Source organism: Salmo salar, chromosome 01 (genome assembly GCF_965601325.2).
Source record: "Salmo salar chromosome 01, fSalSal1, whole genome shotgun sequence".
Classification (NCBI taxonomy): domain Eukaryota; kingdom Metazoa; phylum Chordata; class Actinopteri; order Salmoniformes; family Salmonidae; genus Salmo; species Salmo salar.
In genome coordinates, this window is record NC_138291.1 from 33,806,500 (window position 1) to 33,825,233 (window position 18,734).

Here is an 18,734-nt window from a genome sequence, read left to right on the forward strand (position 1 = left end):
AGTTGTTATTCCTGTTGAGTGCGGGGCGTTCTCTAAGGAATGGGAATGGAAGATAAGCCCCAGGAATGTGATTTCCCCTGCTTATCGCCGTCTCACTGGCTCGATCTGCACACTGCCATCTGAAAACAACACTGGATGTGGCACAAAGAAAGTTAAACAGAACACCTTGGCATCACACCAGGCACGGTGTTCCAACTGTGGGTTGGTTAGCGCACAGATTAGTGTTGGGCAGTATCTAGATTTTCTTACCGTTTCTGTACCATACCACACAAAACAATTCAGGCAACAGGGATCTTGATCCAGGAGGTGATTGAGATCGAATGTCTGTAGTCTGGTACCAGTCTTTGCCACTCCATCTCATTGCCAAAGAGACTGGCCTTTCAGTAGTCTCAACGTTCAATATGCAGCTGGATTTAAGGCTGAGTTGTTCGTTGGTTGTTGGTAATAACATGAACATGTTCCATGACAACATGGAGCCTTGAATTTAGAATTATGACAAAGTCAAAAACATTTAGCTGTTAGCTAGGCAAGTTATTGTATTTTGAGGCTTAACACCAAAGCAGAGGTTTTGTGGTTGGAATTGCCGTATGTATTTAGTTTGAGAATTTAGACTGAGCTAGCAACTTGACAGACTGGTTTCATCTGGATAAACAAACAGTTGCTTTGCAACCAGATACCAACGTATTCTGTGGAGAAAAAAGTGATTGAGTTCCAGTATTTGGATAATTGTTGTAATTGGAGGATAACCTGTGAGGGTTATCAACTCATCAGTTCTCCTCGCTCATTAATGATTGAATGTTCATATTTGAAGATGACAGAAAGGCCAGTCTCTTTGGCAATGACAAGGAGTGAGTGGTAAGGAGTGGAATGTTAGCTGAAGAGACTCGTACTTAGGCTAGAATGTCTCTGCTGTTACCAAAAGGCTTGATCTAGCCACTTAGCTAGCAAGTTAGCAAAACAAATATATAACTGGAGCCCTGAGCTGTGTGTATATACTTTATTTGACACATCTTACATTTCTTGTAGTTATACTTAATTTATAGTCATAAGCATTGCCGTGTCATACTGTCAGTATTTCGAAATACCCCGGTATATGGTAGAAATGGTATATCGCCCAAGCCTATTTCAGATCCTCCCTTTTCTGAAGGATTCTTCAAAGGGTTGTTAAACCCTGACCTTTCTCCATTTACTGTAAATGTCAGAGGAAAGTAGCTGTAACAACAGCATTCCACATTTCTCACTATACCAAAGATTAAACAATCGGGAATCGGTTGTTTCTTGAGTTTCTGGTCATTTATTTTATCAGTGTTTGGCAATTCTGGAAGATGTCAAACAAATTGAACTGGCTTTGTGGTAGCCTTCGCTTTTGCAAATCCTGCACCTGTCCTATCGTTGTGAAGCTCTCTCAGCCTGGCTGTTGTGCCAGATTTCTATTGGCCTGTGTAAAGAAGTAAGCAGGGAAAGGAGTGGTGGAGAGGGATGAAAGTTTTGGCTGTGGGCTAAAGCGAAGCACCCTTACTCAAGAGGCCTCTGGAGAGCCGTGAGCTCTGGCTGAACAGATTTCACGTTAACACGCTGGGCGAAAGGAGAGACTGCAATTGGCACTGCTCCCTCCTTTCACTGCTTGGCGAGGTAATGAATTAAGTGTTTCTGTGAAGGGGGGGATTGCAAGTCTCGTTTTCAGTGTTGTAAAAATACTTTAAAGTACTACTTTAGTATTTTATGGGGGTATCTGTAGTTTACGATGTATTTTTTTCAACTTTACTTCACTACATTCCTTAAGAAAATAATACGTTTTTCCTAAGACCCAAAAGTACTCATTACATTTTGAATGCTTATCAGGATTGGAAAATGGTCCAATTCACACACTTATCAGATAACATCCCTACTATCTCTAAACAGCCATCACTAACATAGAGAGGCTGCTGCCAACATACGATCTCAAATCTATGGCCACTTAAATAAATAGACTTAATAAAGGTATCACTAGTCACTTTAAATAACGGCACTTTAATAATGTTTACATATCCTACATTACTCATCTCATATGTATATACTGTATTCTACACCATCTACTGCATTTTGCCTATGCCGCATGCCATCGCTGATCCATATATTTATATGTACATATTCTTATTCATCCCTTTACATTTGTGTGTATAAGGTAGTTGTTGTGAATTTGTTAGATTACTTGTTAGATTTTACTGCATAGTCGGAACTAGAAGCACAAGCATTTCGCTACACTCGCATTAACATCTGCTAACCATGTGTATGTGACAATACAATTTGATTTGATCTGGCGGACTCACTAAACACTCATGCTTTGTTTGTAAATTAGTGTTGGAGTGTGCCCCTTGCTATTCATGTGTGTATGTGTGTATATGTGTATATATATATATATATAAAAATAGTGCCATCTGGTTTGCTTAATATAAGGACTTAAAAAAGTATATTATAGCAATTACATTTACTTAAGTATATTTAAAACCAAATACTTTTAGACTTTTACAGAAGTAGTATTTTACTGGGTGACTTTCACTTTTACTTGAGTCATTTTCTGTTAACATATATTTACATTTTCTATAGTATGACAATTGGGTACTTTTTCCACCGCTGGTTTTCACCATAGCCAAGCAGTGTCGGAATGTGAGGCTAATGTAATTCAAACCATCACTGAAAAGTGACATCTACCCCCAATCTCCAAGGTCCTCCCTTCCATCCCTCACACTTCAGTTGCCCACCTGAGGCAGGATATAGACTCCCCACTGTCTGCCGACAGCTTGGAGAGACACGGGGAGCCTTCTCTCTCAGCTGGAGGATGGTAGTGGATTGGTAGGGACACCCAGGATTAGGGCTACTATTATCTCTATCCCTCTCTCGCTCTCTCTATGCCTCTCTACCCCCTTCTTAAGGTGACAGTAGGACCATTGACATTTGATGTTCAGGTTTACTAGTGTCTTCATATGATTTGTGTTTGAGGCCATCTATCAAAAGAAGATCGAGGTTTTCATGTTTTATTCATACGCGAAGGTGCATAATGAAGCGCATTATTCCCACTTCAATTAATTTCATTGAAGTTCTGAATTACTAGAGAATCATTTGTACAGAGATTGGTGAGCACCACTGGGCTGAAATGGTGGAAGAACAAAGTGTTTCTGTTTTTTATAGGAAACTGAACAAGGCCCTTTCCAACTGTGTGTACGCCTGTGCCGTTTAAGATTAGGTAGGACTAGGGTTGCACATTTTGGGGAATATTCAGAGGTAGAAACTTTCCATGGGAATTAACGGGAATACATGGGAATTAATATTGATAACATTTAAATGTAATGTTTTTTGCATTGGATATATTTACCATATCATATGGAGACATAAACCATTTACCTTATCATAAGTAGACATTGCAAATTATTAAATCCTTCCAATAGAAATGAGAACTATTTTAGTTATGAATTGAACAACAAAAGGGAATATTGAATGATCCCCAATGATCCATCCCAACATACGTCTGTAAAATGATAGTCTAGAAACTAAAGCTTTGGTTGTCTTCCTCTCAGGCTTCCATGTCTTCTCCCTGGACCTCAATGTCCACCTCTTGAACATCAGTCTCTGAGGCCTCATCTTCACTGTCACTTTCCAACCTTGTTGAGGATGGCTCAAAAAGCCTCAAATTGGTGGCCATCTGGGAAAATGTTTCAACCCTTGTATTGGTCAGCCTGGTGTGTGTGTGTTCCCTAACAAGGGCCAGTTGCGCTCTGAGGCGGCTGATGTTGGTGGGATTTGGAGGACGATGGAGGCAACAGGGGAAAGAGCCTCAGATCAACAAAGTCCCTTCCACCAGGTGGCTGATGATATATGTTGGCACGACTGTCATATTTCATCTCAATCCCAAAGCCCTTGCTTGGAAGTGTACTTCGCCAGACTGCCAAGAACCTTGCCCTCATCCAGGCCAAGGTGGTGAGACACGGTAGTAATGACACCATAGGCCTTGTTCATCTCTGCACCAGACAGGATGCTCTTGCCAGCATATTTGGGGTCCAACATGTACACTGCGGTGTGTATGGGCTTCAGGCAGAAGTCTTCACACTTTTTGATGTATTTCAGAACTGCAGTTTCCTCTGCTTGGAGCAACAGTGAAGTGGGCAGGGCAGTACGGATTTCTTCTCTTACATCTGCAAGCTGTCTGAACATCAGACAGGATGGCATTGTCTTCCTCAATCCGTGCAATGGCTACTGCTATAGGTTTCAGGCTGCTTACCACTCTCCCAAAATACATCATCCAGGAGGATCCTCTTGATGGGGCCGTCCATATCGGCAGACTGTGATATGGCCATTTCTTGGAGAGACTCCAGTCTCCAGGAGACTGTCAAACATGACAACACCACCCCAACATGTGTTGCTGGGCAGCTTCAAGGTGGTGCTCTTATTCTTCTCACTTTGCTTGGTGAGGTAGATTGCTGCTAGAACTTGATGACTCTTCACATACCTAACCATTTCCTTGGCTCTCTTGTAGAGTGTATCCATTGTTTTCAGTGCCATGGTGTCCTTGAGGAGCAGATTCAATGCATGAGCAGCACAGCCAATGGGTGTGATGTGAGGGTAGGACTCCTCCACTTTAGACTAAGCAGCCACCATGTTCGCAGCATTTTCGGTCACCAGTGCAAATACCTTCTGTGGTCCAAGGTCATTGATGACTGCCTTCAGCTCATCTGCAATGTTGCTTTTTTGTCTACATTAGCTGCAGTGAAATGTCTCCACACATCAGATCGTGCCCGTGGCATTTTCCTGTAAAGATTAGTTAAGCAGTTAGATTAAACAACTCTTTTTGTAAGATGTTTTAAAATGAAACGTGTATGGAAGCAGGTGAATTAACACTCCTCAGTTAGCAGGCTCAAGCAAGCTAAAACCCACATGGTAGCAAAAACTAACTAGCAGAAATTAACAAGTTAGAAATGATTTAACACACTTTGCTATAGGCTACTATTTACTAGTTGACAAAAAATCATGTATGTCATATAAAATATATTCACCCCACCCAGTATTGTAATCAAAACTTACCAGAAAGCATGTAGTCCTTGGCTCAGACAGTGTAGTAGTGTGGGCTCAATAGCATCTCATTAGTGTGAAAGATCTTGAGAATCAGCTGTGCATGTGATGGAAGAGTGCACTGCGCATGTGATGAAAGAATGCACTTTTATGAGCATGGCTTTATTTTTTTGAATGTAGTATTATTATTTGTATTTTGTTTTTCTCCCCAATTTCATGATATCCAATCGGTAGTTACTGTCTTGTCCCATCGCTGCAACTCCCGTACGGACTCGGGAGAGGCGAAGGTCGAGAGCCACGCGTCCTCCGAAACATGACCCTGCCAAGCCGCACTGCTTCTTGACACACTGCTCATTTAATGTAGAAGCCAGCCGCACCAATGTGTCGGAGGAAACACCATAAACCTGGCGATTGAAGTCAGCTTGCAGGCGCCCGGCCTGCCACAAGGAGTTGCTAGAGCACGATGGGACATGGACATCCCGGCGATGCAGTGCCTTAGACCGCTGCGCCACTCGGAAGGCACCTACATGGCCTTATTTCTATGCAGCATATTGGATGACTGTCATTCATATTTCATTCACCCAGCTCAATGTAACATCAATAGGTTTAGGCTTCTACATGTTCATGATGCTATACCCATCATGAGATTCTTCAACCTAGTCTTCGAATGAAAGTTTACAACGTAGCTGCACAGGTCGTTAGAGAAATTTGAGTAGCAAGGTGACAGATGGGAACACATTCAATACCACCTTGCACACACTTGCCTGCATCTAGCTGATCTAGGGTTTAATCATTAGTCCAACAGTTGGAAATGAGAGTTTCTATTGGACATATTCAGATATATTTATCCCTGTTCTGTCTGCTTACGTTAAAAATGTTTCAACAGAATCGCCGATATGAATACACCCCTGATCCCCCGCACACACAGTTCACTTTAATAGCAACCACATATAAACCGCATGATCACTTTGCTTGTTGTATATTTCCTTCTCGCATCTACACGCACTCCTCTTATCACCTTTTCTCTTCGCTTGTGGACTTCAGTGCCCAACACAACAGCTGTCTGTGACCAGGCGAAAAACCTTTCCAAGCCAAACCTTCATACTATAACCGCTACACACAGCTTACATCGTTGTCACCATATTAGCTAGTCATAGTCAACATAGCTACTAGAACTAATGCGTTAGTAAACTCACTACAATCATGCAGTACAGCAAACAGTTAAGCAGTTACACTTGTGGCCCCGGTGGCAATAAATGTAATAAAACCAAAAGTTTACCTTCACTTGGAAGAGTTCCAGTGTTGGGAAGCCTTAGCCAGCTAGCTAACATAACATCCCTCTGTTTGAGCCGGCTGTTTGAGTAGGCTAAACTAGCTAGCTGCATTTGCTAGCTGTGTAAGTGAAAAAATACAATGCTCTTGCTTCTTAACCTCTTACATCTAGACGTTCCGCTAGCGGAACACCTGCTCCAATATCCAATGATGGGCGTGGCGCGAATGACAAATTCCTCAAATCCAAAAACTTCCATTTTTCAAACGTATGACTATTTTACACCATTTTAAAGACACGACTCTCCTTTATCTAACCACACTGTCCGATTTCAAAAAGGCTTTACAGCGAAAGCAAAACATTAGATTATGTCAGCAGAGTACTCAGCCAGAAATAATCAGACACCCATTTTTGAAGCTAGCATATAATGTCACAAAAACCAAAACCACAGCTAAATGCAGCACTAACCTTTGATGATCTTCATCAGATGACACTCCTAGGACATTATGTTATACAATACATGCATGTTTTGTTCAATCAAATAAATATTTATATCAAAAACCAGCTTTTTACATTAGCATGTGACGTTCAGAACTAGCATTCCCACCGAACACTTCCGGTGAATTTACTAAATTACTCACGATAAACGTTCACAAAAAACATAACAATTATTTTAAGAATTATAGATACAGAACTCCTCTATGCAATCGCGGTGTCCGATTTTAAAATAGCTTTTCGGTGAAAGCACATTTTGCAATATTCTGAGTAGATAGCCCGGCCATCATGGCTAGCTATTTTGACACCCACCAAGTTTGGTACTAACCAAAGTCCGATTTACTATAAGAAAAATGTTATTACCTTTGCTGTTCTTCGTCAGAATGCACTCCCAGGACTTCTACTTCAACAACAAATGTTGGTTTGGTTCCAAATAATCCATAGTTATATCCAAATAGCGGCGTTTTGTTCATGCGTTCAAGACACTATCCGAAGGGTAAAGAAGGGTGCGTTTCGTGACAGAAAATTCAAAATATTCCATTACCGTACTTCGAAGCATGTCAAATGCTGTTTAAAATCAATTTTTATGCCATTTTTCTCGTAAAAAAGCGATAATATTCCGACCGGGAAACCCTGTTTTCGTTCAAAGACGAAAAAATAAAACATGGTGTCGGCTCGTGCACGCGCCCCAGTCTCATTGTTCTCAGATCGACCACTATCCAAATGCGCTACTGTTTTTCAGCCATGGCCTCCAAAGTCATCATTCACCGTTCTGCCGCCTTCTGAGAGCCTATGGGAGCGTTAGAAAATGTCACGTTATGCCAGAGATCCCCTGTTTTGGATAGAGATGATCAAGAAGGCCAAGAAATAGTCAGAGAGGGCGCTTCCTGTTTGGAATCTTCTCAGGTTTTGGCCTGCCAAATGAGTTCTGTTATACTCACAGACACCATTCAAACAGTTTTAGAAACTTTGGAGTGTTTTCTATCCAAAGCTCATAATTATATGCATATTCTAGTTTCTGGGCAGGAGTAATAATCAGATTAAATCGGGTATGTTTTTTTTATCCGGCCGTGAAAATACTGCCCCCTATCCATAACAAGTTAATTTCTTACAAATGTATTTTTGTCTTTCTTTCTCTTTTGAGTGAACTATACACCCCATTTCATGCACTGCAGTGCTAGCTAGTTGTTGGTTATGCTTTCAGTACAAGATTAATTCTCTGATGCTTTGATTGGGTAAACAACATGTCAGTTCATGCTGCAAGAGCCCTCATAGGTTGGAGGGCACCCTCCGGAAGTTGTCATAATTACTGTGTAAGTCTATGGAAGGGGGTGCGAACCATGAGCCTCCTAGATTTTGTATTGAAGTCAATGTACTCAGAGGAGGACAGTAGCTAGCTGTCCTCCGGCTACACCATGGTGCTACCCCAGGGAGTGCTGTTGAATACCTTCAAGTGTTTTTATATCAGTTATTTGTTGATGTGACTATATGTAGTATAGTTTTATCTTTTTTCTTTTTTTTTTATGTTTAACTATTCACATTTTTATGAAATTCACTGAGGACGGTTCCTCCCTTTCCTCCTCTGGGGAGCCTCCACTGGTATATGCACATGTTTGTAGATTTAGGTGTTGGATGTTTTAAACATTACAAGACATTTTTGTTGGCTAATTTCTCTCAAAGAAATCTTGGCTTGTATGTTGTTTACTCTGAGATAGACAATTTGTTTAGAGCCTCATCTGCTGATGTTTTGAAATGCCATTTGCTGAGCTGGATTGTTTTACTGTTTGGTTTTTAGACTAGTTGAATTGTGCACTCCCATAGTGTTCACTGTGACCTAACGTTACCCTGTGGGTAGGTGTACCTAGCAGTAGAAACAGTTACTGTGCCAATGCTTAGAACTAAATCTCACCAGATGCAGCACCATTCAGAAATCAAAATGTCTGAAAGTAAACAATCCTGGCTTTCTGGATCGAATCTCGATGCCTCTTGACGTTTCATATTACCTGTTGTATTTATTGTTCTCAAAGAAAGGCCAGAATGTTTTTTTAGCTAGACTGTTGAAGATGAAGAGACAAATGGGTGTTCAGTGTTTCCTCTATCAGAGCTTCAAGTAAGTGTTTGGCAGTTGAGGAGGAGAAGCAAGGAAACGAAATAGTTCCACAGAAACATAATCAGCAGCGTTAGAAACGTAACCTTGATGTACAGTAGTTTGCTTATCTGGTTTAATAAGTCAACTGTTCTTCCTCCATCACTTTAAAAAGCTGTTAGTGTTTCCCCTTCAATTAATTAGTCTTGGCAACGCTTCTAACGCTGCGGATTATATTTCTGTGGAACTATTTTGTTTCCTTGCTTCTCCTCCTCAGCTGCCAAACACTTATTTGAAGCTCAATGCAGTGTGAAAAACAAGTATTTTTGGGCCTGCTTATTAGAAATCCATATTGACGATGGTGTTGTTGCCATGCCTCCTCTCTGAGTCGCCTAATTCATGTAGCATTTGTTGTGACGGACAGTTATATTTTTGTATCAGCAGTGCACCACCTCCGTGTGTGTCTGGCTGAGACTATGATTAAACGCCATAGTTCTCCGGAGAGCATTTGGACACAATTAAACGCTATTGTTTATGACCGCATCCTCCATTAATGTAATCACAATTGCACTGCCTCAGCACTGCTTTCTCTGACGCGATCAGCAAAGCACATTGTGTTTGGGGACCTGGGTATTCCGTCTCATTCGATGAGGAGCTGCCAGTTTATAATGTGAACAAAGTTACATTTAAAAAATATATTTCAAATCATGTCAAATGTGATGACTGTTCAATGAGATGTTTCTGAAAAGTTTCCTAACTGAAGTCATTAACATTTTGCAGCAGATCTTGGAGGGAACATTGTCTGTGTCGTAGTAAGAGAGATGTCGATATTTGCACCACTCCACAGAAACGATGGCCCGTCTTCCATATTGGAGGCAGTCACTCATTCTGTCATTACATTATTTTATAGGCCCATTTATATTGGGGAGCAGAATTTTTCTGAAATGAGATTGTAGTGGTCTTTCTGACGCTGGGGACTGGAAAAGCACAGAGCAGTTGGATGTAATGGCTATTTTGCTTTTATTTCTTCCGGGACTAATCTCACTGCTTTCTCAATGTGATTTCTGGGGATGTGATTTCTTCTGACATGTAACAAAGATGTTGTTTCTACCAGTGTGTCTTTTCCTCCCTCCATAATAAGAAGGATTCAGTGATATGGGCTGGACTGATTTGATTTTGGCTACAATGTTCTGGAGAAGGTTTGCATTGACAATGGATGATTTATATGAAAGTGAGAGCTACAGGTAACTGCCAAAATAATGGAAACACTTAAATAAATGAGGGATATAAAGTATATTGAAAGCAGGTGCTTCCAGACAGGTGTAGTTCCTGAGTTAACCTCTCTGGGCTAGGCGGGACGAATTCGTCCCACCTACGTAACAGCCACTGGCAGCCTGTGGCGCGATTTTCAAAACGTTAAAAATCCTATTACTTCAATTTCTCAAACATATGACTATTTTACAGCTATTTAAAGACAAGACTCTCGTTAATCTAACCACACTGTCCGATTTCAAAAAGGCTTTACAACGAAAGCAAAACATTAGATTATGTCAGCAGAGTACCAAGCCAGAAATAATCAGACACCCATTTTTCAAGCCAGCATATAATGTCACCAAAACCCAGAAGACAGCTAAATGCAGCACTCACCTTTGATGATCTTCATCAGATGACAACCCTAGGACATTATGTTATACAATACATGCATGTTTTGTTCAATCAAGTTCATATTTATATCAAAAACCAGCTTTTTACATTAGCATGTGACGTTCAGAACTAGCATACCCCCCGCAAACTTCCGGGGAATTCGCTAACATTTTACTAAATTACTCACGATAAACGTTCACAAAAAGCATAACAATTATTTTAAGAATAATAGATACAGACCTCCTCTATGCACTCGATATGTCCGATTTTAAAATAGCTTTTCGGTGAAAGCACATTTTGCAATATTCTCAGTAGATAGCCCAGCATCACAGGGCTAGCTATTTAGACACCCGGCAAGTTTAGCACTCACCAATATCAGATTTACTATTATAAAAGTTTGATTACCTTTTGTTGTCTTCGTCAGAATGCACACCCAGGACTGCTACTTCAATAACAAATGTTGGTTTGGTCCAAAATAATCCATCGTTATATCCGAATAGCGGCGTTTTGTTCGTGCGTTCCAGACACTATCCGAAATAGTAAAGAAGTGTCGCGCGCATGGCGCAATTCGTGACAATAAAATTCTAAATATTCCATTACCGTACTTCGAAGCATGTCAACCGCTGTTTAAAATCAATTTTTACGACATTTTTCTCGTAGAAAAGCGATAATATTCCGACAGGGAATCTCCTTTTCGGCAAACAGAGGAAAAAATCCCAAAGGCGGGGGCGGTCGGGGTCACGCGCATAAGCCCAGTGTCCCTTGATCGGCCACTTGAGAAAGGCGATAATGTGTTTCAGCCTGGGGCTGGAATGACGACATTCTGTTTTTTCCCGGGCTCTGAGCGCCTATGGACGACGTGGGAAGTGTCACGTTAGAGCAGAGATCCTTAGTAAATGATAGAGATGGAAAAGAAGTTCAAGAAATGGTCAGACAGGCCACTTCCTGTAAAGGAATCTCTCAGGTTTTGACCTGCCATTTGAGTTCTGTTATACTCACAGACACCATTCAAACAGTTTTAGAAAATTTAGGGTGTTTTCTATCCATATGTAATAAGTATATGCATATTTACTGGGTAGGAGTGGTAACCAGATTAAATCGGGTATGTTTTTTTATCCAGCCGTGTCAATACTGCCCCCTAGCCCTAACAGGTTAATCAAGCAATTAACATCCCATCGTGCTTAGGGTCAATTGTAAAAATGCTGGGCAGGCAATTATTTTGGCCATTGTTTTAGCTACCATGGCTATGCCCCAACAAGATGACAATGCCCCCATCCACAGGGTACGAGTGGTCACTGAATGGTTGATGAGCATGAACATAATGTCAACCATATGCCATGACTGACTCAGTCACCAGATCTCAACCCAATTGAACACTTATGGGAGATTCTGGAGCGATACCTGAGACAGCGTTTTCAGGGTCACCTTATTTGTTCATTGTGAAGATATAATTTTTTTGCAGCTGCAGTTTTAAAACAGCCTATCACTCGAATGTTGTTGCATTAAATCAGTGCTCGCACTCTCGCAGTCTTTCTCAATTGGATTCAAATTGCATCCAAAATAGATAATCCTGTTCAAGATTGATATATATGTGTGTGTGTGTGTGTGTGTGTGTGTGTGTGTGTGTGTGTGTGTGTCCTAGCCTACCTCTTTCAGGTAATGCTGTCAATGCAGTATTAGCCTTGTATTTAGCTAATTAATGATGGGTTATGCATAATAAGCTTCTAACTTATAGCCTCTCCTGTGCTCCTCTGGCCTCTCTCCTTAAAAAATCTCCTTAGCTCTTGGAGTCCCATGCAAGAAAAGCTAGACTAGAATAGCTTGCTGGACTTTTTTTGTGCATTTCTCATACCAATAGACTATTCAAAGAGGGATGCAAGCTCTTGCTTGCTGAATGTTAATTACAGCAGACAATGGAACTCACGGGTCATTTGAAAGAAGCACAAGCGTGCGATGGCGGAAGGCTATAGCATTTATTTATTCAGACACATAACCATTCAATCTTCGTGAAGAGAAGTGAAAGCCGTCTGAATCTAATTATAGTCCTATTATACAAGCATGTCATTAGAATAATGAAGATGAGGACAACGAAGCTTATTTAACTGTTGTGAGGAAAGAATGAAGCAACAATAGAAAGAGGTAGGCTATAACATTAGGGGAAATATTATAAAATGTATATATGAGTCAGCCTCCTACTAATACAAATAGGCCCTATTATATTTTAAAATCAAATTCTCTAGCCTATACTTTGTAGGCTGTATGTAATGCACCAGAATCCGCATGTGATGCACCAGAAAGTTCTGTCCCAACTTTATCATGAGTTGAAGGAGGTGCATAATTCCAGTCCATGTAATACAGTTCACACTCAAAGATTAGGCTACTGGAGTTTTTCATTTATTTACCCAAGAGAGCATATAGCTAGCTACATCTCTGGGCTTTTATGTTTTTATGATGTGCGTAAAGCCTAAAAATCATATGTATTGGATAATGACACAATCATTTAGGTTTTTTTGGGGCTTGGGTTCATAAAATGTATTTAATGTATGGCTCATCAGGCTCAGGAAGCATCGGGCCAGATAGATAGATAGATAGATAGATAGATAGATATTAGTTGCACTATGCTTCATATCGTTTTGAATTACACTTCCGGTTTTGGCATGAAATACCGGGCTACCCGGGAGAAAAGAGATTTTTTTTTCTCAGGATGCAACATTTGTAAAATACTGGGAAAATATTAAACTCTATAACCTTACCCATTCCACCAAAATCAAACAGTAACACTCACCAATGATCTTATCTCTTTCCATCCACAGAGGAGAGCTGACAAACTCCTCTCCATCTACCCTCTCTCTCTGCGACTCTCCCCCCTCCCCCAAGATGAGTGCCAAGGCAGCCATCAACAAGGCGGTGTTCACGCCCCACGATGAGAAGATGCTTGCAGCCGTGCAGGTGAAGAGGAGGACCAAGAAGAAGATCCCCTTCCTAGCTACTGGAGGACAGGGAGACTACATGACCTTCATCTGCCTCTCAGGTACTACAACCCTTATTATTCAGCTTTTTCATTTATTTGTCTTTCCTCTTTTTACCTCCTTTCCTAGTTTTACTTCTTTTTCTCTCGTTGTTTTGCCGTTCCTCTCTTTACAGTCTTGTGTTCCTTTCCTCTCTTCACGTTTGTGAGTGCTGGGGCTCCTGGGGCTCCTGTGCTGATGACTACTCCAGACTGACAGGTTTCCCTGTAGCATTGTCTGTGGCATGTGGCTATAATGTCCCTGCTATTGACAGGTTTCTTGATGGCAGTGGTATGAGTGTGTGTGTTTGTTTATTTTTATGGATGTGTGTGTTGGTGGCCCGACTAGAGGGTGCTGTGCTGCATCTGATCCAACGTGTGCCCAGAGTGATTATCCTCACTGTCAGTGTTATCAGCCTGGAATTGAGGTAACATGCTAGAGAGACCACAGTCACATTGCAACACACATCCCCTTCAATTCACCTTCTAATACGCTCTCTGAAGAGCCAGTTTACTGTTGCTGAGCCAATATAGCAAGACCCTTAACCAACAATTCACCTTCTGATACGCTGTCTGAAGAGCCTGTTTACTGTTTCTGAGCCAATATAGCAAGACCCTTAACCAATTTAGGGTTTAAATGGATGACATTTACTTTGAAATATATTTTTATTTAACTGTAATTTGGTTTCAAATTGTTTCTGAAAGATTTTCTATCATCTGAAGTATTGCACTCTTAATCAGTCATGCTCATTAATATATGTGAGATCGAGAGGAACGGGTACAAAGCATTTTCACTAGGCTAAGTTACATTTCTTTAACCCATTCTGCAGTCCTATTAAACCATTCTTTGGCAGCAAATCATGTCATCTCAAGGTCTCAACTCATTGATCTATCAGTTAACACGCAACCTTTAAGGCCAGAACTACCTCGCTGGCACCACCGTGTCAAGGCTCAATGTAGTCTCCCAGTAAGTAATTACAACATGGTGCAATATGACAGTTGACACACTTTTTATCCTGATGTCTCTAGTACTGTACTGCACTCCTCTTAACCACTTCCCTATTGGTCAGAAAATATTTAAATCTTTTTTTTTCTTAGATCTTAAGCACCTACAAATTCGTAACGTGTTGTACGAAGTGGATTTGTAACATACGAATTTTAAGAAGAAAAATAAATATTGATATATGCAGCCATGCAATTGGCAGTAGAATGGACTTACTGAAGAGCTCAGTGACATTCAACGTGGCACCGTCATAAGATGCCACCTTTACAACAAGTCAGTTACATTTCTGCCCTGCTTGAGCTGACCCGGTCAACTGTAAGTGCTATTATTGTGAAGTGGAAACATCTAGGAGCAACAATGGCTGAGCCACGAAGTGGTAGGCCACACAAGCTCACAGAACGGGACCGCTGATTGCTGAAAATCGTCTGTCCTCAGTTGCAACACTCACTACCGTGTTCCAAACTTCCTCTGGAAGCAACGTCAGCACAAGAACTGGCCAAGCAGCCGCACACAATCCTAAGATCACCATGCGCAATGCCAAGTGTTAGCTGGAGTGGTGTGTAAAGCTCACCACAGTTGGACTCTAGAGCAGTGGAAACTCGTTCTCTGGAGTGATGAATCACACTTCACCATCTGGCAGTCCGACGGACGAATCTGGGTTTGCCAGATTCAGGCGTATGCCAGGAGAACGCTACCTGCCCGAATGCATAGTGCCAACTGTAAAGTTTGGTGGATGAGGAATAATGGGCTGGAGTTAGGGTAAAGCCCTTTCCCGTTTTAGCATGACTATCCCCCCGTGCACAAAGCGAGGTCAAAGCGAAATGGTTTGTCGAGATCGGTGTTTAACCTCTCTAGGGTCGGCAGGACGAAATTGTCCCACCTACGTAACAGCCAGTGGAATCCTGTGGCGCGTTATTCAAATACCTTAGAAATGCTATTACTTCAATTTCTCAAACATATGGCTATTTTACACCATTTTAAAGACAAGACTCTCGTTAATCTAACCACACTGTCCGATTTCAAAAAGGCTTTACAACGAAAGCAAAACATTAGATTGTCAGCAGAGTACCCAGCCAGAAATAATCAGACGCCCATTTTTCAAGCTAGCATATAATGTCACATAAACCCAAACCACAGCTAAATTTCATCACTAACCTTTGATCTTCATCAGATGACAACCCTAGGACATTGTTATACAATACATGCATGTTTTGTTCAATCAAGTTCATATTTATATCAAAAACCAGCTTTTTACATTCGCATGTGACGTTCAGAACTAGCATACCCCCCGCAAACTTCCGGTGAATTTACAAAAAATTTACTAAATTACTCACGATAAACGTTCACAAAAAGCATAACAGTTATTTTAAGAATTATAGATACAGAACTCCTCTATGCACTCGATATGTCCGATTTTAAAATAGCTTTTCGGTGAAAGCACATTTTGCAATATTCTCAGTAGATAGCCCAGCATCACAGGGCTAGCTATTTAGACACCCAGCAAGTTTAGCACTCACCAAAGTCCGATTTACTATAAGAAAAATGTTATTACCTTTGGTGTTCTTCGTCAGAATGCACTCCCAGGACTTCTACTTCAATAACAAATGTTGGTTTGGTTCAAAAGAATCCATAGTTATAGCGGCGTTTTGTTCGTGCGTTCAAGACACTATCCGAATGGTAAAGCAGGGTGACGAGTACGACGCATTTCGTGACAAAAAATGTCTAAATATTCCATTACCGTACTTCGAAGCATGTCAACCGCTGTTTAAAATCAATTTTTATGCCATTTTTCTCGTAAAAAAGCGATAATATTCCGACCGGGAATCTGCGTTTAGGTAAAAAGACGAAAGAAAATAAAGCATGGGGTCGACTCGTGCACGCGCCTAAGCCCATTGTCCTCTGATCGGCCACTTGCCAAAAGCGCAAATGTGTTTCAGCCTCGATATCATTCAGCTTTTTCCCGGGTTCTGAGAGCCTATGGGAGCTGTAGGAAGTGTCACGTTACAGCAAAGATCCTCAGTTTTCAATAAAGAGAGTCAAGAAGAACAAGAACTTGTCAGACAGGGCACTTCCTGTAAGGAATCTTCTCAGGTTTTTGCCTGCCATATGAGTTCTGTTATACTCACAGACACCATTCAAACAGTTTTAGAAACGTTAGGGTGTTTTCTATCCAAAGCCAATAATTACATGCATATTCTAGTTTCTGGGCAGTAGTAATAACCAGATTAAATCGGGTACGTTTTTTATCCGGCCGTGTAAATACTACCCCCAACAGGTTAACAACTTGACTGGCCTGTACAGAGCCCTGAACTCAACCCCATCGAACTCCTTTGGAATGAATTGGAACGCTGACTGTTGGCCAGGCCCAACAACAGTGCCCGACCTCACTAATGCTCTTGTGGCTAAATGGAAGCAAATCCCCTCAGCAATGTTCCAACATCTAGGGGAGGAAATAAGACATTTTGGCTTGTGAACACTACTTTCAAAACAACTGGCTGAAATGATTCAAAGCCTCTATAGCGTCACTTTAAATATCACTGTAAATATGTGATGCAAAGACTGTGTTGGTGGGATTTGTTGGAGGGGGAAGAAGATGAATCTTCTGTTTGTCCCACTGACTGCTATAATGTGACTGGATGCACATTCACAATTCTATTCTGGGTTCCTTGTACATGTAGCTAGGTCTACTACTACATCTTGTAAGGGTTGTGCTTTGTGGAGCAGCACAGATCCTGTCCCTCTATATGGCTCATCAGCTCATTCACTACTGACTAGGCCAGGCCTGGGCAATTATTTTCCATGGAGGGCCACATAAGAATATATTTTTGCCATCGCGGGCCAGGATCATATTACGGGACTATACATCATGTGTATGACTGTGTTGACAGATATATCTACTGTAAATCACATCCAGATATGCTACTTATTTTACTTTTTTAACATGCACAGAAATAATCCACATCCATGTTCTCATTTTGGTAGGTAATTTCATTATTAAACATGCAATGAACTACACGGAGGGAAAAGTACACTGTGCATTCAGCACCACGGACAGAACTCTTGTTATTGGGTATGAACAAAAACACAAAGAGAGAGAGCTCAACATTACATTTAAATTACTCAGTGTGAGGAGTGAAGTCTCTGATGGGCATTGACTAGAGCAGTGAAGTCGGGTATAGTTTCTGATGTCGTTATGCGCAGGATTGTTGAGAGGTGAGAGTCAGTAAGAGATGATCTATGCCTTGACTTGTTATATTTCATCACTGAACATGTCTGTTCACATACATAGGTTGACCCAAACAGTACAAACATCTTCTGGGCATGACTCTTAATCTTTGGAAAGTTTTGTTCATCAAGAGATGCATAAGAACCTCGTCAGTGACATTGTTTTGAATAGTTCTCCAATCACTGCATCAGACTGAAGATCAATAAGCTCAAGTTGCAGGTCAGTGGGAGCGTTATCCACATTGAAGGTGAAAGGAGAGGAAACCAACAGCATGTCATTCTCCAACACTTTGAAATCCTCAAAACGACGAGAACTCACTGTTAAAAGCACGCAGCAGCGATCTATACTTTTCCCGCTAGTCATCTGATAGGGAACAAACTAGTAGTGTTGGACGGTGCGTGAGATTGTTGGCTTCTACTTGGCAGGTCAGGAGGAGTAATTTCCCCTTGAAGGCTTGACATCTGATGTGCAAAAAGGCCCTTCCCTTGTAGTTTGGAAATCAGTTCTTTCATGAGGGCCATGATGTCCACGGCGAAGGCAAAATCAGCCAACAATTCTTTATCTTGCAGTTGATACTCAGCAACCCTCGACTTCAGGTCGGCGCTCCACCAACGTTCAGTCAATAAAATAAACTAACATAACTCAAGTAGCATATATAGGATATGGTAGAGAGAGTATGTGGCCTTTTCTGTTGTCGACAGGCTGGAGGTAAAATGTATGACAATGTAATGAGACGGACACTTTTTACATAATGCAGGTTTCTCCGATCAAATAGCCTAACCTAAATGGACATTATGGAATGGAGGAGTTTCACCCCATTGTCATGATCAGTGGTTTCAAGTTTGAATCCGTACATTTTTTTTGACAAGCTGATCATAGCGAAAAAGAAATACTTCTGCATTTCCGGCTGTGTAAACACATTGCAAATAGGCTCGCGATAACTCCTGATAAGGTTGGGTA

General features: G+C 41.2%; 1 protein-coding gene across 2 annotated transcripts in view; it reads left to right on the forward strand.

The window, feature by feature from the left end:
- LOC106601569 (syntaxin-binding protein 6) overlaps positions 1-18,734 on the forward strand; it is a 122,726-nt gene that overhangs the window by 6,676 nt on the left and 97,316 nt on the right. For both annotated transcript variants that reach the window (XM_014193881.3, XM_014193887.3), the window contains exon 2: positions 13,352-13,569. In XM_014193881.3, the coding sequence (XP_014049356.1) occupies positions 13,416-13,569 (154 nt within the window). In that variant the 5' untranslated portion in view covers positions 13,352-13,415. The remainder of the gene's footprint in view (positions 1-13,351; positions 13,570-18,734) is intronic.